Source organism: Lycorma delicatula, chromosome 5 (assembly GCF_047948215.1).
Source record: "Lycorma delicatula isolate Av1 chromosome 5, ASM4794821v1, whole genome shotgun sequence".
Classification (NCBI taxonomy): domain Eukaryota; kingdom Metazoa; phylum Arthropoda; class Insecta; order Hemiptera; family Fulgoridae; genus Lycorma; species Lycorma delicatula.
Window position 1 is genome coordinate 100,708,013 of NC_134459.1, and position 27,746 is coordinate 100,735,758.

General features: G+C 29.5%; 1 protein-coding gene across 1 annotated transcript in view; it reads right to left on the bottom strand.

Moving 5' to 3' along the window:
• Positions 1-4,645: 4,645 nt before the first annotated feature.
• Positions 4,646-27,746, bottom strand: part of Akh (Adipokinetic hormone) — a 44,364-nt gene continuing 21,263 nt past the window's right edge. Inside the window, exons 2-3 of the mRNA XM_075365328.1 lie at positions 6,131-6,289; positions 4,646-4,803 (exon numbers count right to left, since the gene is read on the bottom strand). Of these exons, the coding sequence (XP_075221443.1) occupies positions 4,759-4,803; positions 6,131-6,289 (204 nt within the window). The 3' untranslated portion in view covers positions 4,646-4,758. The remainder of the gene's footprint in view (positions 4,804-6,130; positions 6,290-27,746) is intronic.

A 27,746-nucleotide genomic window follows, 5' to 3' on the forward strand; every position in this document is an offset into this window, starting at 1 on the left:
TTATAGATATTTTTCTTCATAAACTGTTACCTTTTACAGAAATGTGTGCTTTGCCCTTAATATTGATTAGTATGCAATTGTCACATAATACTCCTACAAAAAAGCACATGAACAGACCAGCATTTGTACCATGAACTGACCCTGTTGTATTATCATTCGTGAAAAGTGGAGCCCAAGTAATGGATACTTCAACTACTGAATGAGGATGATGTGGATGAGATATGACTTACCTTGACCTGAGAAGCTGACTTGCTCTTACAGAAACACATTATAAATTGAAATGTAAGTTCCAAAATATACCAGTAATGCAGAAATTCAAACCTTTCTTTCTTTTTCCTGTTTAGCCTCCGGTTGCTGTCCAGATAATACTTCAGAGGATGGGTGAGGATTATATGTATGAGTGTAAATGAAGTGTAGTCTTGTACAGTCTCAGGTAATTTCTGAGATGTGTGTTTAATTGAAACCCAACCACCTAAGAACACCGGTATCCACGATCTAGTATTCAAATCTGTGTAAAAATAACTGACTTTACAAGGACTTGAACGCTGGAACTCTCGACTTCCAAATCAGCTGAATTGGGAAGATGCATTCACCACTAGACCAACTCGGTGGGTTAGAAATCCAAACCTAGCTAAAAGTAAGTACACTTTTTGCTGGATTTCAATCTCAATCTGTCAGAATCATGGTATAAGAGCAGATCTGTAGCTGTTTTAACCACTCACCCCATTAGATATTTCTGAAAGATACCAATAAATTTACTGAAAGATAAATTTCTGAAAGATAAAGATAAATTCGATTTTGTATTCTAGATGGAATATAAAAAAAATACTACAAATTGCCTTATAAAAAAATTTCATTATATACTTAAGTTATCCATGTATCTACACATTGTTAGTCACAACTGGGTATTTATCATACGAGGTGCGACAATAAAGTAATGAGACTGATTTTTCTTTGCAAGATGTGGCAACCCTGCAGCTTGCGTAGGCACACCATCTTTGACCTTGGTCTATAAGCTACTTCTAGTTTAAGCGGCAAATTGATGCAACTGCTCAGTCATGAGTTGTGCTGTATAAGTGAATACGTGTTTGTGTCTGTCGTCACAGAAATGAAACCGCAAAATATTGCGCAACGGTATGCCATTTCTTTTTGCGTTAAATCGGGTGAATACGCTACGACAACTTATGGTAAGCTTCAGAAGGCTTTTGGAGAGGCGGTTATGTCAAGAGCTCAAGTTTTCGGTTGCATAAAATTTTTAGTGAAGCCAGAACGAATGTTGAAGATGAAGACCGCAGTGGACGACCATCAACCTCACGGACAGCTTGGTCCGTGCCTGGTCAACTTGACCAGGATGCGTGAAATCGTACGATCTGATCGAAGATTATCCGTGAAAATGATCGCAGAAGAACTCAACATCGATCGAGAAACGGTTCATCTAATATTAACTGAAGATCTTGGTACGAGAAAGATTTGGGCAAAAATGGTCCCCAAAAATCTCACACAACAGCGAAAAACACGGAAAAATGTGGCAGCCGATCTGTTAGAGCAAACGGAAATCAATCCAGATTTATTGAGCTGTGTTATCACTAGCGATGAAGGTTGGTTTTTTCAATACGATCCAGTGACAAAACGCCAAAGTTCGCAACGGTGCTCAAAGGGATCACCCAGACCAAAAAAAGCTCGCATGCCAAAGTAAAAAGTGAAATGCATGCTTGTGTGGTTCTTCGATTCCGAGGGAATTGTTCATAAAGAGTGGGTGCCTCCTGGACAAACAGTTAACCAATATTTCTACAAAGAAATTTTAGAAAGACTTCGTAAATGAGTTCTTCGTGTCCGTGCCAACATTGCTGATATTTGGATTCTGCATCACGATACTGCCATCCCATACTGCTCTGTCAGTACAGCAATCTTTAACCTCAAAACAAATTTCAGTACTACCACAGCCACCTTATTCACCAGATATCGCTCCGTGCGACTTTTTTCTATTTCCAAGAGTCAAAATGGCGGTCAAGGGACACCATTTTCAAACAACACAAGATGTCCAAAAAGCTGTGAAGAGAGTCTTGGAGGATATTACAGAAGATGAGTTCCAGAAATGTTACCATCAATGGCAGAAGCGCTGGAATGTGTGTACAATCAGAGGGGAACTACTTTGAAGGAGACAACACTATATATGACTAAAACGGTAAGCAACATTTTTTTTTTCACATCAGTCTCATTGCTTTATTGTCGCACCTCGTAAATAACATCACATTTTGATGACCCTGTTAAAGAACTCCAGTAACAAGAGTATTCAGCCAGTTATTAATTTCAGCCATGAACTCATTAATTCCAACTGCTGGGTTGGTTGAGTAGTCAGCCCCACCTTTGTCTTGGTGTTATTATTTGCATATGGTTCCAAGTTCAATGAACATTGGAATTTTCAGTAGGCCCCAAATACAGACTATAAGAGCGGTAATAAAAATCTCTAGCAGTGCTTTTATTTATAGCTCAAGTAATGTTTTATTTACTTGTAAAGTGAAGCCACAAATTGTTATGTAGTACAAACCTTTGTAATCATTTTGTCCCATTTGTTTTGGATTGCCTTCACAACCATTTCTTAATAATTTTCAGAAATTCCATGAATTCCATTAATAAAATTCCCTTGTGATGCGAAAGCATGTGTCAGTTTGATAATGTCTGCTTGGTAATAGTACCAACCTATTAATAATTAATTATAATATAATTTATTTATGTAGGATATCATTATCGAATTTGACTTGTTTGTTCATTAATTTATTATTATTCAAATATAAATAAAATTTGTTAGGGTTATAATTATGTCCAGTTTCTAAAATGTGTTTAGCGAAATTAGATTTTTCTTTATTATTTTTAATTATACAATTAATATGTTCTTTAATTCTTATGGCGAATGAATGATTTGTCATTCCAATATATTTTAAGTCACAGTTTTCGTAATTAAGACTATACAGTTTTTGTTTTTCTAAATTATAATTATCTTGATTTATTGTTACAGAAGGGTCTTCATTAATTATGTATTTATTATTTCTTATATACGCTTCTTAATTTAAAAGTTTTAAATATTTTATTAAATTCATTGTAATTTATACTGTATTCAATTTTAGTATATTCATTTATTATATTATTATTTGTTAGCTTTATTTTGTCTGTTTGTAATTTATTTTTTATTCTACTGTATAATTTATTTATTAATATGTTATCGTATCCATTATTTAAAGCTATATATTTAATATTATTTCATTATTTATTTTTATATTATTATATTTTAAGTATTTAACACTCTATTAATTAATGAATTAAAGGTTCCCATTTTTTGACTCCAAGGATGAAAAGATTTGAAATGTATTATAGTATTCTATCTGGTTGGCTTTATATAAATGTCTATATCGATTTTATTAGTGATAACATTTTTGTTAAATTTTATGTCCAAGTAATTAATGCTGTTATTTTCTCTGTTTAAGTGAATTTAATATTATTATTATGTAAAGAATGCATCTCTTTAATTATTGTATTTTCTTCATTGTGAAATTGTTGGTTATATATTATCAAAATGACATCCATGTACCTTGTATATAAAATAATTTGATTCTTATTAATTATATTGGATATCAGGGTGTTTTCTATTTCATTCATAAAGATATCGACTAAAATAGTGGAAAGTGGAGATCCCAAACTTTTCTTGTTTATAATGTTTATTATTAAATTTACAATAGTTGTATTTAATACATAATTCTAATAAATTTGTTATTTTATAAATTATATCTATGAACAGCTTAGAAAATTAATTTAAATTAATTGTTCAAAACAATTATCAAATGTCAGTGGTTAAGGTATTTCTGAAATATCAACAATCTACAGTAGTAATTACAAATATATATTACCAAAGAAGAATGTAGTAGAAATACATTAATGGAGGAATCCAGAAAGGGGCTAAGAGAAACTCTTTTAGTTAAGGTAACAGGTTCGTTTAACAATCATCTTTTGTAATACTGCCCACTTACACACCTAAACAGATGTTCTGCTGTGAGAAGAGTTACTGGACCCAGGTTAAGAATGAATAATGGGAATGCATTCTAAAATCAAAATTGCCCTGTTTTCCTATAGAATGTAATCTCCAAAAATAAGCTAATAGAACTTTGAAAAAAGATTGCAATAATTGAAGAACCAATTATGCAATACATTCTTCATAATTTGGTTATACCATTCTTGAAATGAAGGTGAAACTTTACACATTATGGAGCACACGTCTTGGTTTAAGGATTAAAAGTTTCAAATCTGTAATTATCAATAATTAGTTATTGCAAAAACACTTACAGAAATCTATTTTCAAGTAATGAGGTTCAATCCTCACTGGAAAAAGTTAGAAAATCATTTATATGTTGGATAAAGTTTAATCAAACCTTGAAAATGAATTTTATGGATGATGTAACTGATAACTGAGAAGCCAAATTTGTCCTATAAATGTACATTTTAAAATGCCTTAAAGTATTGTTTAATTTCTTATCCAGCAGAAGGACATGAATATTTACTTCTCCCAAAGTAATTACACCAAAAATTTGTGATTTAATTTCTTGTTTGCCCTATGTATATTGGGAAAAATTAAGATTAAATGAAACACCCAAAACACAAATAAATGTTAATCTTTATTATTATATTTTATAATTTACATTTTTTTTTTTAATTTACATAATTTTATATGACCATAATCTATACAAATCTACAATTGTAACACCAAGATCAGTTGCCAAACTTTTCACATTCCACTACTTTTTGTGCTTCACTCTGAAACATAATAATCATAATTCATTGTATTTTTTTCTAGAAATTCCTGTAATTTAATCTGTTTAATGTTTTACTTTTTATAATAAAGCAAACAGATAAAAATATGATTTTTCACATGCTATATCTCATATAATATAATAAAAAATATAAATTTTATATGCAGTGTTTTAATCTACGCAGTGTAATCATGAAAACTCATAATTTGACACACAGCACCATAGATTAACATTGGTGGCTGGCAAAAAAAAGAAGAAAAAAGTGATTAAATGTGATTTCAGTCTCTGTACTTTATCCTTATTGTAAACTTATAATAGTTGCTACTTTCGGAAAATGTTTCAGAAGTTGTAGAACCATAATGTTGTAAGGACGCAGTTTACCCAGACTTATTTATCCACATTTACATACATATATAGCTAATTATATAATATAAAACTTATTCAGTCACTCCACAAAGTACAGATGTACAGACTTAAAGAACATTCTTACCTTACTTTCTTTTTAATTAAAGCGCTTCTTCAGTAATGTTTTTTTAAATTTTACTTTTTTGCTTTTACACAATATATAACATGATATGATGATAAAAATTTTAGAACAAATATATTTTTTCAATCAATAAAAAAAAAATTTTTTTTTTTAAATTTAAAGTTATAATATTAAAATTTCCTTTAACATGCTAAATGTATGTTAATACGGTACTGCACTTATTATCTAATTTATTTAAAATTCCTTATCAATTTATTACTTAAATAATATTTATAAGAATATCTCCATCAAATTTTGTATGCAGATTTTAGAAAGATTTTGTATAAATAAATATAAAAGTAAATTCAACCTAAAGAATCTGCAATAGGTTATATTATATATATAAATAATATATATATAATAATTATATTTATATATATATATATATATATATATATATATATATATATATATAATAATAATAATTATATAAATATATATAATTTTTTTTTGTGAGATGATGGTCATTGACTGCTTCGGTCATTTCGCCCTATGAGAATAGAAATTTATAGCATATGAAAAATTCCATGCCTAACTGGGATTTGAACTCAGGACCTCTGAATGAAAGGCTGAGATGCTATCACTCTGCCACAGAGATCGGCAATACATATTAATTTTTAATAAATTTAAAATGTGTATAGTATAAAAATTAGTTTTTTGTTATTTTATTAGCTGATAATCAACTTACAGTTAAAAATAGATTTACATTAATATTTTTTGGAAAAATGATATAGCCTTAAAATTTTTTCTAGCTTTCTGAAATAAACTCAGTTTATATGGTAAAAAACATATTTGATTTTTATACCTGTATGAGTTTGTAGATATACATTAGAGAATCCATTGATGTCTTACAATTTTCTGGTCCAAACGATCTCTTACCCCAAGAAGGAGAAAAATTAAGTTGTGCTACACATAACACAATCATCATAATGGTGCAAAATAAAGTTAGCAGTACTCGAGCCATCTATGATTACAAAAAATTAAACAGTTAATTTAATGAATATTAAAATAGTTTTCTTAACTTACATCAATTTACCATATAAGTTATTGTAAGATGAACAAGTTAGACTATTTCATACCTTAGAGTTAATTTAAGTTTATACTTAAAAAGCGATTTTGACTTCATAATCTAGAAAATACAAAAAATACAATGCAGGAAAACATTATGAAAACAATTTTGAACATTAAAATGATAAATCTCTATATACATCACAACAATTGTCTATGTTGTAATTTTTCTCATTTGTTCATTTAATTTGTAACTTATATAACTGATAACATCACCTTCCTAGGTAAACTGATGTACCTTCTTACTTACTTGCTTAATTATTGTATACACAGCAATACAATTATATCTATTTATCTATCTTAGCATCCTGACCTCCATAGGGAAAGACAGAGGGCTTTTCAGAGGATGTCTTTTAGATCCTGTAAAATTGGTAACGTAACACAGTGGCCTTTGTCAGGATGTCACTAATGCAAATGCCTCAACAGACATTTCTATCTGTATATTTACACAACCTACTATCGCCTTTCTATGGCCTCTTCCAACCTCAACCACCTAACTTACAGCCCCCAACTATCAAATTAACCGATTTGCAAAAACACAATCCCTGTGCCTTCCTCTAACACTGATGGGTTGACACAAAAACTCCGCCTATATCTAACTTCAGTTAGACTACGCATTCAGATCATTACTTGATTGAGTCTTTAATCACCAGAAATACTATCCTCATACCAACAAACAAGTGTTGTTGACAAGTGTCAACAATGACAATTTTGTCCTACAATTCAAATTACTCAAAGTCTTCTTGATTTAATTAAAAATTAAAAGAGATTCACAAATTTAATAAGTCTCTAATAAAAACATACCTTATTTCTCTCTGCTTTCAGGAGCGAGGTCAATGCCTGCATCTTCCCATACTGCAGCTCAATGCCATTGCTCTCTGCACATCCATCTCATCCTAACAGTGAATAGCTTTGCTAACTGGGGCTTGATGCCAAAACACCTATTTTTGTGAAGTAAGCACCCAGGCGGGCCCGTAGCCACCTGGGTTGCTATTCTATCTATACATTTATCTCAGACTCCCTCAAGAATCTAAGGAAGTCAACAGCTATGTTCCATTTGCTTTCAGTTTTCCAATTAATTTGCAGATCAAAACCAGAATTGATCCTCGCAAACTCTCTAGCTACTTTGGTATATTCAGCTTTGTACCTGTGGCAGATATAAGATGGCACACATTATCAGTGGCCTGACATTCTAGACAAAGCCTGAAAAACCAAATCTGGCTAACTTATCTCAAAAAGCACCATGTTCAGAAAGAAACTGTGTAATATGCTGATTGGCGGCATATTACCTACATATCTTCGCAAGTAAATCTACCTACATTGTTCTCAGCAGAGTCCAAAGATTTATGATCTCTTAAAAAATTACCAAAGTTACTGAAAACTCGATGAGAATAATGGTTTTGTACAAGAAAATGCAAAGAAAAGCTTAAACAAATCCCAGGAGAATTAAAAGAAAAATTTTTGAACTAAAGACAATTAACTTAGTCCTATTATCAAGTTCTTTGTGTAGTTTTGCTGCCTTAAGCCACACTACTGTTCTGCATAAAAATATTCTTATCTAATGATTCCCTTTACTCAAACTAAACTTTTTTGTTATTAATCCAATAAAATTCCATTTGAAGAACAATACTAATTACTTGAACAATTTTTAAACTGACTACAGTACTCTTTACTTTAAACTGAAAGTTGTAAGATAATCTTAAGTAAGAGTAAGAGCTAGATCAGACTCCGGTAAACATTTTGTTACTTTCTCTTAAAAATTAAGTCTCAAGATGTTTTACAATATGTAGCAGATACTTTTTGCTGACTTCTGTACTTGATGGCTTTAATTTGCTGATAGTGTCAAAATCTGTGGCTAAATAAAAAATAGCAGTGGGGAAACCAATTCATTCCTCACAGTTTCTTATGTTTTTGAAATAGTTTTTGAAAATAAAATGTTTTTATTTTTAAACACTTTAAAATTCTTTAAAATTTTTTAAACAGTTACATTTTTTATGTAATGGATATAGAAATTCAAAGTATTTTATAATATTTTAAGAACGTATACTAAATGTCCAATGGAATTAGATAAAAGTCTGGAAAAACTGTTAAAATTTTTCATAACTAGTTGTGATGTTTCCATTTTCTTCTTGAAAATAATATAATATAGCACATATTCCACTAAACTGGTAAACTAAGTTATGATTAGTTAATTAAATTTATTAATTGAAAACTTCAAAAGGAACTGAACTCATCAGTTTTTTTAAATGACTTTGGCTGGCAAAAATGATAAACTCAAGCACTCACTCCTGTGAATCGAGATTTCATTCATTTCACATTTAATTTTATCTAATCAGAATTATTTATGTTATTAATTTTATTATATCAGTATAATGTAAAATAAATTATCAAGATTTTGACGCAGGACTGAAGACCAAAAACTCTCTTTACATATTTATGTATGAAATTACAGAGCTTACATATTATAGCTTTTTTGAAATAAATAACTTTAGATAAATATATAGGAAAATGTACATTTTGGTTAGTTATGTTAAACACTGGAAAAAGAAAGTAATGTGGGTGTGTGTGTGTGTATATATATATATATATATATGTGTGTGTGTGTGTGTGTGTGTGTGTGTGTGCATGCATGTGTGTATGTATGTATGTATCTATCTATATATGTATTATGTGTTGATAATATTGAAAGTTTAAATCTAATAAAAGTTTCAAGTGATAGATGCTGTAGCTTGTTATGTCTGTACATTTATATGTATGTGTATATGTCTATATGTGGTAGTACATATGTGTGTAAATGAAATATAACTGAACGAAAACAAACTTTAACTTCAACTGAAGAAAATATAGAGTTATGAAAAATTGAAGAACCAAGTGTAAATACTTAGGCTTGGACATAAGATGAACTGTAATTATAAATAAACATTTCGATTGGCATTAAAATTGACCTGTCTCACTAGAATGTTATAAAGTTTATCTCCCTAGTTTATCAATTTATTTTCATATTAAATTACTTTATTTTGATTAGAGTTAAAATGTAATTTTTATCAATATCATCATATAGTCTCTTACTATGTGTATGAGAGAGCGCGCACATGTGGGTTTGGTGATTGCGAAATATTTTAAAAATATTTTAGATCACATAATATTCACATTGCTCACCACTGAAGTGATTGGACCAGGGTAGGAAAGGATATGTGTAACAAATAAGTGATCATTAAATTTATTTAAAAAAAAAATTAATTAATGCAATCATTGTATCATTCATTGTTGTACTCAGTAATTCTGTTGTACAATACTGGGTATTTAATTTAATTCACATCTAATGCAATTTTTCACCACTTAGAAGAAAATATAAATTAACTATTATGCCGTCTTAACTGTTTTCTAGTCAATAATTTTTTTAATAATTTGAATCACATTGTTTTTGCTGATTTAAACTATTTTCTGGTTTAGAGATATCAACTACAAGATGTCATAAAGAATTTTATTATTAAAGAAGGTTGGAATATTAAAATTTTGAATGAAACATAACATTTTTTTTTAATTTTATATTTGACTTTGGAAATAAAAATTTATTGTCATTTCTAGGAATGTATAATGGGTTATTTATTTTTTTTAGTTATAACAAATATTTTACAGATTTATTAAAAAACAAAATAGGCTGGGATATTTTACAATATTTGTGGCAGTAGAAATATTTTCATATAATAGTGATACATTTGTAAAAATCAAACTAAAAATTTTTTCTGGATTTTTTTATATTTTTGTGTAATATATTGTTAAATAAAAACTCTCATTAAATAAAAAATAGAGCTAGATGGATCTTTCCTACACAGCTATAATTATGTTTTGACTAGTCCTATATTTATTTTTATATTCCTAACTTCAGATCTATTCTGCCAGAGAAAGTTTATTCTTTATCAAGAATATTTTAATCTATAATGACTAAAATTTTGAATGTACATTTATGGTGTTACTTTGCTCAATTACGGTAATATAATCAATCATATTCAAAAAAAAAAAATATCAAAGCCAACTTTGTGAGGATGTTTTCAAAATCAATTAATTTTGAAAATAAATCGGTGAACGAGCTACTCATACTTTGATCAGTAAAGTGAAAACTGATTGTCCATTGACTGATAATTTTTTTGTCAATTCTCAATGCCTATTACAAAACTGAAAAAATAACTAATCTACTTATTTTAATTTAAAAGTTTGAATATTAAATCAAACTTCATTGAAATATTAATTTATAAGAAAGTTATTTTTGCCAAATAAATTTAAAAAAATAAAAAAATAGCAATGTCATATTATTTGGATTTATTTCCTAATTATTTTTATTTATGTATAATTTATGACAGAATCTATATAATAATTATAGAATGACCAAACACATTCATGTTACCATATACTTATCCAAGATTTGTGGTTTTATGTTTCAGTTAATATAAAGGTCAGGTCATATAATAAATACTAAGATTACTCTGCTTAATGCAGTGTAAAAATACTTAAACCTTTAATTAATTAAAAGCAGACCGCTAAATCCAAACAGCTTTAATATTACACACAGACAAACACACTTAATACTAGCCAACATTATAATCTTCTTGCAAGCAAACATTAGAAATTCTTAATGTATTTTAGAATTGATTAATATAGTTCGTTGTATGTTGAAATGAATTACAATATAACTTTGCTTTGAAAATTTTGTTATGTCTCAGCACTTTTTTTAATAGGTTTTCCATGATGTACAAAATCTGAAAGTTAATGATTTAGATTCTTTACAGAAATTAACATTTTTTTATCATTTTTAAATCAATAATTTCACTAAACGTTTTTCTAAATTTCTCTTCTATCAACAATTGCTTACAGGTTATAATAAATGTATTATAAATTAAAACAAAGATAATGAAAAATGATTTTAAAAAGTGAATTCTGCTCAAAATTTTTAATGCAGTCCTAAAAATTTAATGGATTTATTTCACATTGGATGTCTCATGGAATAATATTTTGTAAAATAGAATATTTGAAGATTGTATTATTAACCAAAGTACTTCATTTTTCTGTGACAACTGAGAATGAAAATTATTTAAAACTGAACCTTTTTAACAATAAATTTAATAATCGTAAAGTTTTAAAACTTAGATTATATTATTTTGTCACTGTTGTGGTCATCTTCAGTGACTATACTGCTCTCCATTTTTCTTCAGTTGATGTCATTACTCCCAGTTTTTGTTAGTTCAGTTGATATGTGTTTTTGAATGCAGTCAAAAAGTGTGCTGGATTTAAATTTTGCATGTTCATTTAGTATATGATTTTAGTTTATTTCTGTTTGTTTATGTACTTCATAAGGTTTAAGTGTGTTAAAATCACACACTTCTTACAAGCTTGTGTATAATAATCAAGGTAGTTGTCATTGCTGTTGAATTTATGGTTTGCACCTACGTTTGGTAAATACTACATTCTGTATTCCTACTTTAAGTGTTCAATATGTCTTTATTTGAAGCAGAACCCCATTTGAAATAAAAATAAAAAATAATTATTTCATTAGATTAATTAATAGATCATCAAAATTATACATTGGTGGGTTGCTTTTCAGATGGGAAGTGCTCATTGGTAGTATTTGATTACTAAAGAAGTCAGTTTTGCACAGTAGGAATTTGTAGCAACCTGCATCCTCCAATGAAGTGCTATCTATTGCTTCATTAAACTATCATTCAAATAAATTATTTTACATTTTTTTTTTTTTTTTTGTCTTCAGTCATTTGACTGGTTTGATGCAGCTCTCCAAGATTCCCTATCTAGTGCTAGTCGTTTCATTTCAGTATACCCTCTACATCCTACATCCCCAACAATTTGTTTTACATACTCCAAACGTGGCCTGCCTACACAATTTTTCCCTTCTACCTGTCCTTCCAATATTAAAGCGATTATTCCAGGATGCCTTAGTATGTGGCCTATAAGTCTGTCTCTTCTTTTAACTATATTTTTCCAAATGCTTCTTTCTTCATCTATTTGCCGCAATACCTCTTCATTTGTCACTTTATCCACCCATCTGATTTTTAACATTCTCCTATAGCACCACATTTCAAAAGCTTCTAATCTTTTCTTCTCAGATAATCCGATTGTCCAAGTTTCACTTCCATATAAAGCGACACTCCAAACATACACTTTCAAAAATCTTTTCCTGACATTTAAATTAATTTTTGATGTAAACAAATTATATTTCCTACTGAAGGCTCGTTTAGCTTGTGCTATTCGGCATTTTATATCGCTCCAGCTTCGTCCATCTTTAGTAATTTTACTTCCCAAATAACAAAATTCTTCTACCTCCATAATCTTTTCTCCTCCTATTTTCACATTCAGCGGTCCATCTTTGTTATTTCTACTACATTTCATTACTTTTGTTTTGTTCTTGTTTATTTTCATGTGATAGTTCTTGCGTAGGACTTCGTCTATGCCGTTCATTGTTTCTTCTAAATCCTTTTTACTCTCGGCTAGAATTACTATATCATCAGCAAATCGTAGCATCTTTATCTTTTCACCTTGTACTGTTACTCCGAATCTAAATTGTTCTTTAACATCATTAACTGCTAGTTCCATGTAAAGATTAAAAAGTAACGGAGATAGGGAACATCCTTGTCGGACTCCCTTTCTTATTAGGGCTTCTTTCTTATGTTCTTCAATTGTTATTGTTGCTGTTTGGTTCCTGTACATGTTAGCAATTGTTCTTCTATCTCTGTATTTGAACCCTAATTTTTTTAAAATGCTGAACATTTTATTCCAGTCTACGTTATCGAAAGCCTTTTCTAGGTCTATAAACGCCAAGTATGTTGGTTTGTTTTTCTTTAATCTTCCTTCTACTATTAATCTGAGGCCTAAAATTGCTTCCCTTGTCCCTATACTTTTCCTGAAACCAAATTGGTCTTCTCCTAACACTTCTTCCACTCTCCTCTCAATTCTTCTGTATAAAATTCTAGTTAAGATTTTTGATGCATGACTAGTTAAACTAATTGTTCTGTATTCTTCACATTTATCTGCCCCTGCTTTCTTTGGTATCATAACTATAACACTTTTTTTGAAGTCTGATGGAAATTCCCCATTTTCATAAATATTACACACCAGTTTGTATAATCTATCAATCGCTTCCTCACCTGCACTGCGCAGTAATTCTACAGGTATTCCGTCTATTCCAGGAGCTTTTCTGCCATTTAAATCTTTTAATGCTCTCTTAAATTCAGATCTCAGTATTGTTTCTCCCATTTCATCCTCCTCAACTTCCTCTTCTTCCTCTAATATTTTACATAAAAGTGTGTTAAATTCTAGTCTGATAGGCTAGGATGTAGTGTTGTTAATTAGAGACAGCCAACAATAAATGGTAGCTGGGGAGCAAACTTGATAAACTAAGAGTTAAAATTACACACAGAAAGGTTTATATATATATAACATTTCTAGTTCCTCACAGAGATCCACTCATAAATTTTCCAGAACTGGAATGTTTAAGCTTGTATTACAGCAGACCGCAAGAATATGATCCTCAGCCACAAGCAGCATGGAACATTATGACAAGTTTAAACCTAGCAGTGGCTACATGATAATGTTTTTAAAAATGCTCATTCATTTCAGTGTTTACATTTCTAAGCAAAACTTTTCTTTTTCATGTCGACATAACTTTTGTTTGTGAATTTGATTTTTAGCGACTTATTTTGTCATCATTTGCCTATAGATATCCAACAGGAAGTATAATTTTTGTGTAGCCTGATTTTTATAATTTAAGTTATTATTATTACTTATGTTATTTTTTATCGGCTCATAATTTGTTAATAAATATCAGTATAAATGAAAGGTAAGTGAGGTTTTAGGAATCAAACCAAACAATTCAAATGAGTGATTTGTGATAATATCTTTCATTGAGACTCAGTTAAAACAAATTTTATGTAAAAGGACAATTTTTTCTTTCTCCCAAAAAGCAGTTCTGGAATGGCATTCTGGCATCAGATCACCTCTGGTTGTTGCTCAATGTTTATTATACATAATTGATATGAAGATATAAATATCAGTAATCTACATAAATATAATATTTCAGAATTACAAGTTAGATTTTTTTTAATTACACCTAGTAATAATATTTTACAAACTATTGTAATATTTCAAGGTATAACATTTTTAATCTCTTTAATTTTAATTCATCATAATGTAAATATTAAAATCAGATAATAACAGATATTAATTAATAATTATTATGAAGTGTGATCATCCCTTTTAATTAAGTGTGGTGCATGTATGCAGTTTATTTTCATTCATTCATTTTATAATATTAGGGTTGAATTAAGCAAGACTAATTTTATATGTGGGTGAAATACTTTATTTTCATTTTGTGTATTATCCACCTTCTCTATAGAGATAATTTTAAGTATCATTTATTACACACACAATATTCATATTTGTTTGTGATAATTAATTAAATCATTTTGCTTCATATGTGTAGATTAAAACTGTATTATTATGTTATAACCTTAGGATAGGTAGAAGTAAAATTCTGCCATTAAAAGATCATATTTTCATTAATTTTGCAGTTTGTGTAATTTATTAACTACTCAGTGTAAGTATACTATGAGATTTATTAATGATTCACCTGTTACTTTAGTACCATTTTATTATTCATTTTTAATTAATTAAATATTAATTTTAAAAACTCTTGAAAATGTATAAATTTCACAGGAATCTCTTCTAATCCCATTATTATTGTGATTTTGAAACATATTTTTTTATTATAATTACTTTAATTTCTGTTTCATGATTTGTAAAAAAATAAATATTTCATTAATATAATAAAAAAATAATGCTTACTTTAATTCAATTTTGTATTTTAATTTAACAAAAAGTGTAAAAAAGTTAACTAAATTTGAATTAGCTTTTCCTCTAATTTAAGATTCTTCATATACTGCTGGTGAGAGAAGTAAATAGTATGTGACATCAGATACAGCACTAGTCTCTGAGTTGGGTTCTGAAAGAACTTTTTAAATTTATTTTCAGAGTGTGTAATTCAAATTATGCTTGTTTAGTTACAATTTTCTTTTTAAGCGTTTTTATATTTTGAAAATATTATGAGTTTGTATCCTTTGCTATTTACATGTTAAATTTGCATATTGTTGTTGATGTTGGGTACATGCGGTTCATTTCAATGAGCTGGTTTACTAAAGTGGTATAATGAATTGCTTTTATGCATTCTTTGTACCACTGTAATATGGTGTGCCTCATTTCTCCAATGTAGAACTACATCTACAGTCTGAGGTATTAAGTTTATCAACTCTTAGGTTAATAGGTAAATGAAATTTTTTGATATAAATTTATATGATTCTGTACACAAATTAGACAATAATAAATTCTACTAATGAACAGGCAGTTATAAAATTTTTAATAACCAGATGACAACTCATAACAGTACTTTTAATTTTTATTTTCAGCTATATTGTTAATTTCTTCATAGGCTCCACCCATTTGAGATTGTCTATCATTTTCTGGCTTCTCATTTTTGTACCTTCTACTGATTCTATCACTGTTTTAAACAATTCTTTTCCTATCATATATACCAACCAGTTAGGTTACCTATTTGATTTTGTTTTTATTTCATTCATTCTCTTCTTTCTTTATTTCATTTTATCTATCAATTTAATCATAAATCAATTTAATTTATTTATTCTTCCATGCCCACATTTCAATTCCTCCATTATTTTTTTCCTTTTTTTAATGCCATGTTTCACATCCATAGAGAAATTCACTCCAAACATAATACTTCACAAGATGCTTCCTTATGTCTAACTTTATTTTATTACATTAGTTCTATATCTTTCAATTAAATACTTCCTTAATCAATGGTATTCTCATTTTTATCTCATTTTAGTATCTGAAATTTTCTGTTGACATAATGACATTTAATGGACTTTTGCATTAAAGAAAGTGTACATTAATCAATGAGGAATGGCGACACGAGTCAATCAGTAATAATTTAACATGGGAACGATGAACAGAATAACTTTCTGGTAGTGGTTAAACTGAATATTTTCTGGATCCATTTTGCTAAAGAAGAATACATTTTGAGGAAATTAACATCTTTTTTCCTGTTTCTAATGTATATGAGGTGTGGCTATTATATAAATGTGCCTGTAAAATATTTTATTTTAAATTTGTAGATATTTAATTATTATCCCTTTCAGTATACACCCCTCCTCTATCCCTTCAACGCTCAACTGTTCAAAACAGTGCTGAAAGTCTTCTTCTGTGAGCTCTTTAATGATGCGTGCCACCTTTTCTTTCACAATTTTAATGGTCTGAAATCTTGTTCCTTTTAATGGAGATTTGAGCATGGGGAACAGATAAAAGTCACATGGTACCAAGTCAGGCAAATAAGACAGATGGTCTAACACGGGGATGTTATATTTGGCTAAAAACGTCTTGACAGACAATGCAGTGTGAGCTGGTGTGTTTTCCTGATGAAGAACCATGACTTATTCTTCCACAATTTGGGTTGTTTTTTCTTATTTTTACATGGAGTTGAGCAAGGACCTCAAGGTAGTAATGTTGATTAATAATTTGACCTTTAGGAACCCAGTGAAGGTGCACAATCTCATGAATATAAAAAAAAAGACCCGGGTGAACATCATTTTCAACGTCTTCTCAACCATCTTGGAAGTGCTTAAACCGCTCAAAAACCCGCACACGTGATAAACATTCATTGTTATATACTTTTTTAATAAAATATATCAGTAATGGTTTTTCCAAGTTTCATATGAAATTTCATGACAATTCGTTGCTCTAATAAAACACTTATCATTTTTTCGGCAAAACAAAAATCAAATTTTATCCAAATGAAGGCCACAGCCAGACTAATATGTCTACAGCAATCGGAATGGCAACAACTGAAAGAGAAGGCTTCAGCTACACAGCTGTCGGTCATATGAATTTGGCACATGGGCAGTTACTCTTCTGTAGCAGGATTAATCTCGTTATTTAATAGCCAAACCTCGTATGTTGGAATCTGTTCAAGTTATAAAAAATACGCAACCCTGTGGCCCAAAGAGATGAGGATGATATGTATGGCATGTAAATGAGGTGTAATCTTGTACAATCTTAGGCTGACCATTCCTGAGAAGTGTAGTTAATTTAATCCCAACCATCAAAGTACACTGTTATCCACTGTTTAGTATTAAAATCTGTATAACAATAACTTATCTTACTAGGATTTGAACCTCAGAACCTTCAACTTTGAAAATTAGCAGTTAAACAGCTGATGATTTTACCACTAGACCAACGAGGTGTGTAAATATTTACAACCATTTTTATTAAGACATCACACTTTACATTTCATCATACATCCTAACATTTTATGTTTTATAGAGATTTACTAAATCTAACATTTTGCATCTCATTCCTCATTTGAATAATAACAATAATAATTTTATGGCCAGAAAAAAATTTCAGTTATGGATAGTTAATAAAATGTATAAAATTAATTTCAAAATATTTATAATTTAGTCGATTTCATGTGTTTTATAGAACTTGGTAATTTTTTTTAAAAATCATATCTAAAACATTTTAGATATATTAATAAATATTAATAAAACATTAAAGAAATTAAAATATTTTTTTGTCTGACATTTTTAATGTTATATGTGCAGGGTCACATAAAAATTAACTGACTTAAAAAGTGAAAAACCAACTGACTGAAATAACTGGTAAGCCAGTCTTAAATTACACCAATTACTACCAAAACTTTTTCCTTCTAAATTTTATCTAATTTATTATATTTGTAATTTTCTTAGTTACAGTTAAGTCAACTGTGAATAACAATTTTTATAATAAATAATAACAATAAAAAAAATATGAAAAAATCAAAAGTTATTAATGAAATAACATTTTATGAACTTTTAAAAATGTGTATATGTAATTTAATAGACGTACAAGGAAGTTATGTGGTGTCCACATCAGACTTTTTTTTTTAGTTTTACTGTTTTCTTTCGAATTAAATAATTTGTGTAATGTAATAAATCAATAGAACAAATTACAGAGAATCTTATAAAACTGAAATAAGGTAACACGTGTAACAGAACATAAGAATAACATAAAATAACGCCGATTTACTGCAAAACTTTAATGAAACAAGTTCTCTATGTTATCAATTTTATTAAAGGCAAGATTTTGTTTAGGTACTGAAAACTTTTATATTCTGCACGGTTTTTTTCTAATTTCAGTCTGTTATAAATTATTAGCGCTAGGTAGTTAAAAACGGTTGCATAGTTCAAGTCCTAGGTGTAGGTATTATGTAATCCCAGTATGATCTTGGTAAATTGATAATATTTTTTATTTTAAATTAAAATAAATGTCGTTTATTCTTTGTCTCGCTCCTTATTGAATTTCTTAATCGTTTTTTTACTAACTAAGTATAATCAATCTTTCACTTACCTTTTTCTAAGAGATTTTCTGTTTTCATCGTTTTAAAAAAAATATCTAATAAACAAATTTTATAAAATTTAATTTAATAGGATTCGTTAACAAGTAAGGTACCTCCACTATTGTTTTGGATGTTCTAAGGTTTTATTTTCCATCATTATCGAAATTTAAATAGTAAATAAATATAATGAATATTTTATAACACTCCAACAAATCGGATAAAGAAAGATATATTCTCATAAAATATGTATTTTTATATTAAATTTATTCACTTCTTTGAAATATCCTTCATTCAAAAAAGCTCTATTAATACTTTGTTATCGCGTTTACTTTGCGTAATAAAATATTTACTTTCTTTTATGGAAATCTTAAATAATTTTCTTTAACTAAAAGTAAAGTAAAGAAACGTAAAAATATTTTACGGTTCGATGGACAAATTTTCTTTTAGGCCGGGTGGAAAACAACGTACGGATGTGCTTTTGTGATATTATGTACCTGTAGTGTTTGTTTTCCCTTCGTAACTATGTAACGGAAGAACTAATTTCAATATATTTTATGGCAAACATTTGGATATTTCAAAGAACGTCATTTAAAATGAGAATATTTACAAAGCTTTAATCATTTATCAGCCAGTTTAGATTGGTTTTTATTTAACTTTATATTGAAGTCTAACGGACTATATTGAATTGAACAAATAATAAAGACCATACATTTAAAAGTACTCAAGTACTATTTTTGAGACCAAACTGGAAATTCTATCATTTTACCTATATACGAGTATATATATATATATATCTGTTTAATATCATTGTATGTACTAATGATTAATTTTAAATTACGTACGTTAAACTATTTTATTATTATTTAAATACTCCTGTAATAATTTTTAACAAAATTGGGTTTTAACTATATATTTATTTTTTTTAACTGCAGCTTAACGTAATTAATTTTTATGTATATTAAAATTATGGAATAAAAAATTGATAGAATTTTTCTATTATTTTAATAAATTTATTACGTTTTTATAGAATAATAATTCTATTAATCTATCAAAATAATACGCTTTAAAAGATATCCTTACTTTAAATTTTACTGTATATGCAAGATTTTAAATAAATTAAGAATTTATATAATCCACCTTACCTTACGTTGATACGTTCTCTAGATCTTTCGATTTACTTGGAAGCCATCGTCAAGAGTTAAAATTAATGCATCAAAGTTTAAAAATCATAGTTAAAATTAAAAAAAAACAGCATTATACTACTAGGATAGGGGCAATCATGATTGTTTTTAAATCTTTGATGCATTAATTTTAACTCCTGATGATGATTTCCAAGTAAGCCGATAGATCTAGAAAACGTATCAAGTGCCGGAAAGGTGGATTATATTAATTGTTAATTTATTTATTTATATTTAACATATCAGCGGTACCATGTTTGAGAAATTAATGTAAGATTTTGTTAACCGTATTCTTTTTAGTTTGTAAAACTAAAATTAAAGCTGTTATTAGTATTTTAAATATATATAATAGCATATATTTTATTTGGAAGTACCAATAAGTTTTTAAATTATATTTATTTTTCTAAATTAAGAAAATAGCTTAATTTATTTTTAGATTAATGATTAGAAGCACAATAGAAAATTTATACAATTTATTTTTATGATACTTTTGTAAAAATAAAAAAAAAAGTTATTTTTAAAGTTTATTGTTCCATAAAGTGATTTAACGAGCTAAAACAAAAAAAGAATGAACTTGAGGTAACCTATTTTAAAATGTTTTTTTTTCTTTAAGAAGTCTTCTCTTTAATAATTATACAACACTTTTATAAGAATTTGTCTCTTAAATTTATGGAATATTATGAATCCCTCAAAATATTAATTAAAGAGCTTATGATTTACTTGTTAAATTAATTAATATTTTGTTAGCAACTTATAAAACAAATTATACAGTAAAGTTTTACATCAACCCCTAAATTCTAACCCGTGATGGTTTTAAAATGTTGGAATAATACAAAGGCTTATGTTATTTCTTTTTTATTTTAATTCAGACAGAAAATAAATTTAATAATTTTGAATCATCACTTGTATTTAAAAATAAAAAATGTATTATTTAATTTTTTTAATGTAACGTTCTAAACCGCCTGTAATACAAAAAAATCACTGTATTATTAATTAGTAGGTTTTTCTTCTTATTTATTTGAAGATATCTGAAATTATCATTAAATATTTTCAGTTGTAATCGCTAGATTTCAAACTACTTCAGTCTAAACCCACGCATTCTCTAGATCAATTTACTTAATTATGGATGAACGATTGAAGCGGGTGATTACAAACACATCTTTTATTCAACTAACATTCGGTAAATAAATTCTTCTTTTTATAGCATTTAGTTATGATTGAGCGCTAGATGGGTGAATTGCACGTGGCTATAGTAAAGTATTCTACAGTAGTTTGACTGCTGCATAACATTTCTTTTCAAGCCTGTTTAATGTCCACCGGAATAACGCATTGCCGTCAACTCTTGCCATTAAAGTTCGGATGTTAGATTTTAAAGAAAATAGTTCAGCATTGACCAAGAAACAAAAAAAGTAACATATGTACATCTAAAAACATATGCGGCAAGAGTTGTAGTGGCTACAAAGTTCCAGTCTTCAATTTTCATTCGGTTTCTCTCGGCTTGTAGAACGTCAACGTTCGAAGAATTCTATATAACGATTTTACACATGCATCCATATAAGATTCAAATAGAGCGGAGATTAAATGAGGCTGTTTGAGTTAATCGAATGACTTTTAGTATTTTATAAACGTTAACGAGAGTTTATTCTTAATACACTAATGAGTGATGAGTCACTTTTTTTTAATGTTGATATGTAAATGAACAAACTTTCGGTATTTGATAACAAATAATCGAATGAAATCCATCCCACATGAAAGTCATTGCGTAATACCATCCTCGGGAAAAGCCAGTCTAAATTTCTTTGAGGAAAATTATGGATTAATGATCATGTCAGAGTAAACTGTCGACTGATCGAAGAACATTTCATCTTCTCAAATCGCGAATATACTCAAAATCAGTTCGAACATGTAGGTTCAACGGAATGGAGTGACCAAACGCACAGTTAGGCGGTCATTGAATGTAGTTAAAGACTGTTTCCATACTAAGTTATCTCTACATACTAAATGCGAAGTTCCTGGGAAGTTCGCGAAATCCCTGTGTCTCAAAGCAAGCAACATTTTTTTGTGAAGCTATTTGAAGAGTAAGGTTATACTTATCCAGCCCAGGAAACGTTGAAAACTCAAAGAAAAAATTCATCACGAAGTTATCGCAATTTCTGTTGATGTGATTCGTCACGTGATGTAAATTATAAAAACCCGATTAGAAGAATGTACAATCGAGACAGTCTTCAAGATACAGAATTCAGAACTTAGAATTTTTTAATTTTTATCTTAGAATATTTATTTTTCAAATAAATTGCCAGTTTTTAGTAAAAGTTATATTTTTTAAATAAAAAAATAATAATAATAAATTGTTAAAATTATTGTTTTTGGTTCACGGTGGATGAACCATGATTTTTCATACAAAACTTTCACAGTTATTTTAATATTTCATACCAAAATGACATAATTTAAAAAGCTTTACTGTGTTATCATACAGAAATGTTCTCCAATAAATAGACTATTATGAGAACTACGTGAATTTTTACATATCAGCAAGTTATAAAGAACTCAGACTTCCTAAAAAAAAGTGAAGTAGCAGTTAACACAAAGTTAAGTATGCATAAAAAATACGACAATGTATATATATACGAGATGCGACAATAAAGTAATGAGACTGATTTTTCTTTGCAAGATGTGGCAACCCTGCAGCTTGCGTAGGCACGCCATCTTTGACCTTGGTCTATAAGCTACTTCTAGTCCAAGCGGCACATTGATGCAACTGCTTAGTCGTGAGTTGTGCTGTATTAAGTGAACACGTGTTTATGTCTCTCGTCACAGAAATGAAACCCCAAAATATTGCGCAACGGTATGCCATTTCTTTTTGCGTTAAATCGGGTGAAAACGCGACGACAACTTATAGTAAGCTTCAGAAAGCTTTTGGATAGGAGGTTATGTCAAGAGCTCAAGTTTTTCGGTGGCATAAAATTTTTAGTGAAGGCAGAACGAATGTTGAAGATGAAGACCGCAGTGGACGACCATCAACCTCAGACCTTAAGAAGAACTCAACATCAATCGAGAAACTGTTTGTCTAATATTAACTGAAGATCTTGGTATGAGAAAGATTTGTGCAAAAATGGTCCCCAAAAATTTCCAACATTGCCAACATTGCTGATAATTGGATTCTGCATCACGATAATGCGCCATCTCATACTGTTCTGTCAGTACAGCAATTTTTAACCTCAAAACAAATTTTAGTACTACCACAGCCACCTTATTCACCAGATATCGCTCCGTGCGACTTTTTTCTATTTCCAAGAGTCAAAATGGCGGTCAAGAGACACCATTTTCAAACAACACAAGATGTCCAAAAAGCTGTGACGAGGGTCTTGGAGGATATTACAGAAGATGAGTTCCAGAAATGTTACCATCAATGGCAGAAGCGCTGGAATAAGTGTGTGCAATCAGAGGGGAACTACTTTGAAGGAGACAACACTAAACATGACTAAAACGGTAAGCAACATTTTTTTTCACATCAGTCTCATTACTTTATTGTCGCACCTTGTATATGCACACAGTAGAAATCACTTAAAACGAGGTGTAACGAGATTCAGAATCCGGTTGTAACAAGCAAAAATAAAGAAATTGGTTGGTTTGCTATATTACTGATGTATAATAAATTTTGATTTAACGAGTTAATAATGAAGTTAGAAGTCGGTTATGGCGAGCAAATTATTTTCTTTTGAATAACAAATTTGTTCCCTGAGTAATTAAAAAAGTGAAATATTTGAAAATACAGGTACAGAAATTAAATGTTAAATTCATTAGTACTGTGTGTTTGTGTAATATTTTGTAATATTGAATGTTAAACGAAATTTTTTCCGTTACATTAAGAAGGCCTCTACACCTCTTCACAATAAGTGAAAGTGGGTAATAAGAAAACCAAGATGCAGTAGTAAGCCATGCACAGTTTTGTACTGGCTATTTCTGGATTCTGGGAAATTCCATTTCTCCATTATAATGAAATTTATTTTATTAGTGTGGCGATGAAAGGTGTGAGTAATTTTAAGGTCGCACTCAGGTTGTCGATTCTTAAATGGGTTTTTTACTTCTTTGTACATCCCAACCTCTGTAGGGGTAACACCCGCCTTGTGACGATTCCGGTCGCCCCCCCCACCCACGACTCAGGCCACCCTGGAACTTAGAGGTCAAGGGAAAAAATTGGCCCCTCACAAGCGGCGAGTCAGTGTGGCGAGAGCCGCATTGTCGGGCCATGTGGGAGTTCCTGAATGCTGTTCCAACATCAGTAGTTTGCCTAAGGGAAAGACTCCTACCGCGTTGCTGTAGGAAGCTAACCGAGATCTGGCTACCAGCCAGATAAAGGCTTCAAGCGCTTTAATGGTGGACAGGTACCTGCTGGCATTCAGCGGCCTAGGCGTGGCAGCGAATTGCTGTCTTTGACGAGATAAATTTAATTATTGATAGTCATATATGTTTTAGTAGTAGACGGGGTGCGCCCCGTCTACTACTAAAACATATATTGTAGATTAAACTCACCAACAATCAGGTTGATTTCCTCATTTGTTACTGAGAAATTAAAAAAATAGCAGGGGTTAAATATAAATAAAAAATCCATTTCAACACTTTAATCTCTGAATTTCATAATGTAGAAATCAAGTTTTAGATATTCATGTTAAGATTATACACACCAAAAATTAAGTTTTTATCTACGTCTGTTACCAGGAAATAAAAAAAAGATAATTATTTCATTGTTACTACATTTTAACCCATTAAACTCAGAATTTAAAAGTGGATTTTCTTAGTATGCACTTACACTGTAAGGAGAAAATGCATACATATTTTCATCAATTTATCTTCAGTAGTTTTTGCAGGGCATTCATCATTCACAACATGTAGAGCATCCCCCATAACGGTTTCGCCCAAGGTTATAATGTAGCCAACCCATTTTCTAACAGTGTTAAGTTGATAGAACTTCAGCGTATATGATATTTTTTGCGGCGTTTTGATTTTCTTGAAGCAGAATGTATTGATTTTCCAAATTACGAGTTCTGAAAAGTCCAACATTTAACTGTCCATGAGAAAAACAGTCTGATCGTAAATCAATATCAATGTCTTTGAATGTCTAGTCTGGCGCTTTATTGATTGTTATAACAAACAAAAGTTTTATAGGGAATTGCAGCCTCTTGAATTGGAATGGTAAGTCTGTTGGAATCATTGGGATGCAGGGTATAAGAGCAAGCTCTCCAGCAGCTGGACCTGTCAAAGTAGTAACCTGAATGATGTGTTTTCGCATAGGTTTGATTTGCAACCTCGTGCCGTTACATAACCTATAACCTTCAAGAGGTTTTGTAGTAAAATAATCGAAACTCATATTTTAAGATTGACTATGAGCTGGAAAACCTGCAGGATTAAGAGAATTGAAAAATTCTGGAGGATAGTGAATTGCATCTTCAGTATTGATTACAGAATCTACAGATCGATATTCCTTTTATATATACATATATATATATATATATATATATATATATACACAGAAGTAGAATAACAAAGTGTAAATAACAAACACACTTAATCATTAATATGTTAATGCTAATTTTGATTTTGATTGAGAAAAAGAACCATACAGAACTGATTAATTACTATTATATAACTCACAGACGGTACCTCCAATCCAACCCTATTATTATGCCAGAAACATAACACAAAGAAGTTAGGCTCACGAAAACGTGCGGGGATTTTTCACGTTTTATTAATATTGTGTAATAATTTTATGAAGTGCACATATAGCTTCATTTAACTCACATTTCTGTTATAGATAGATCAGTCACGTTTCTATGTATACATCGGTATAGGCTCGCGTTGGTGGGTGGGGTTTTAATCGTAGATCATACGTTGATCATTTCAATCAAACAGGGAAGGGAAGGAAAGAAAATAGGTACGAAGACGCTCTGCATGACTTCGTACTACAAGGTATAGGATCGCACCTCGCCTGTCTTACACACGTAGATTAACACATTTCATTTTGCAAACAAATCCTGAGTTAAAGTAACACTGAAGTACCACGCGCTCGGGAGACGGGTGAGTGTCGTGCATAGCTTACAACTTGTATGGTGAAGTACAGTAACACTTACACAAGTAGGAACTCACACGTAGGGGCTCGCCTGTCAAATGAATGTAGATATCAAGTGTGTATTATAAGGAAGGAGTGGACGTATCCCACCAGTAATATTAATTTTTGTTTTGTTTCAAGAAACAAAGACCAGTGAACAGAAAAAAATATTTTAAAAAAATAATAAAATTGCACCAATGTATTAAATGCATTTAAAAGATAACTTTTAAAATAAATCCTTTTGATTACTATTCTTCAAAATAAATGTTTAAAAATACAAAAATAAAAATCTACAGTAAACTTGAGATAAAATTTCTTAATCAATTATGATTAAATAAGAAGCTGAACCAAACAAAATTATACTCATGTATTTAAATATTATTTATTACTAAACATGATTACTCGTGAAAAACATACGTTTGATACAGGAGTACAATGTTACAGAAAGAGTAGTACAGAGTGTTTCACAACAAGCGCCTGCCTCTCACAACCAAGCTTGTATTTTCGTTCTGCGCACTACAAATAACTATTATTTAACATTTAAATCATCAAGCCACTTTTTATGAATCTACGTCTGAAGTTCTTCCAGGCTAATTATTAAAAAAAAAAACATGTTGCCCTTTATAGAATCAATTTAAAATTCACCCAAATAGCTAAGAAATTGTATTGCTGAGAATTTTTGTAAGTTAATTTATAACGTAAGCCTGGAGTTGGTTCCTAGAAATACGATACTGAGAATCGAATAACGTATAATTATTTCAAACTTGACTGGGATTTTATGAAACAAATAATAAATAACGAGGTATTTACTGCAGCTATTTCCCGGACTTTATTACTTACCTGATGGCATAGCCAAAATTTTGGATGGTTTTTTATTTTGCTTAAAATTTGCGATTAATATTTAAATTACTTGGCTGCAGCTTATGTTGTTTAAAGAAAAACTAGTCGAGGTATTAACAATAACAAAAAAACAATCGATTACAAAGATCTCCTCCACAAAAATAATCGATATTTTCATGATACTAAACGATAAAAAACAACGTTTTAGTTCTAAATTACTCTGAATGTATAATTTTAGTTTACTGAAACCTACTATATTTGTGTATTTTGGGTTTTAAGGCTAAAAGAAAAACCGCAATTGGAATTTCATTCAAATATAAATACGCAATTTAAAAGCGATGGTTAAATAGCTAATTTTAATTTTTTTATAAATAGGTTAAAGGTCTCCATAAATAGATTCAATAACTTTTAAATAAATTTTATTTTAAGCTTATGTATGACAAAATTATTTATTACTAATAAATAACAACTTAATTAAAAGACCACTTACATTGTCAATAACCAACAATACTGATGTAATTACGTATAACCAAACATCATTTACGATTCGCTATTGTGAAAACATAGTGGTGATGTTAGTGTTGTAATATTTTGCGTAATCATGTGGGGTGAATTGAAAAATATTTACTTTATTGTTTTGTATTTACTTTCAATTAATGCTTTAATTAGGAAAAACGGATGAAAAAATTTCACATAGATCTTAAAAGTTATTTTTTCTATCGACAAATCACCTTTATTTGGAGAGTCATGTTATATTCGTAGATTTACCTAACTATGA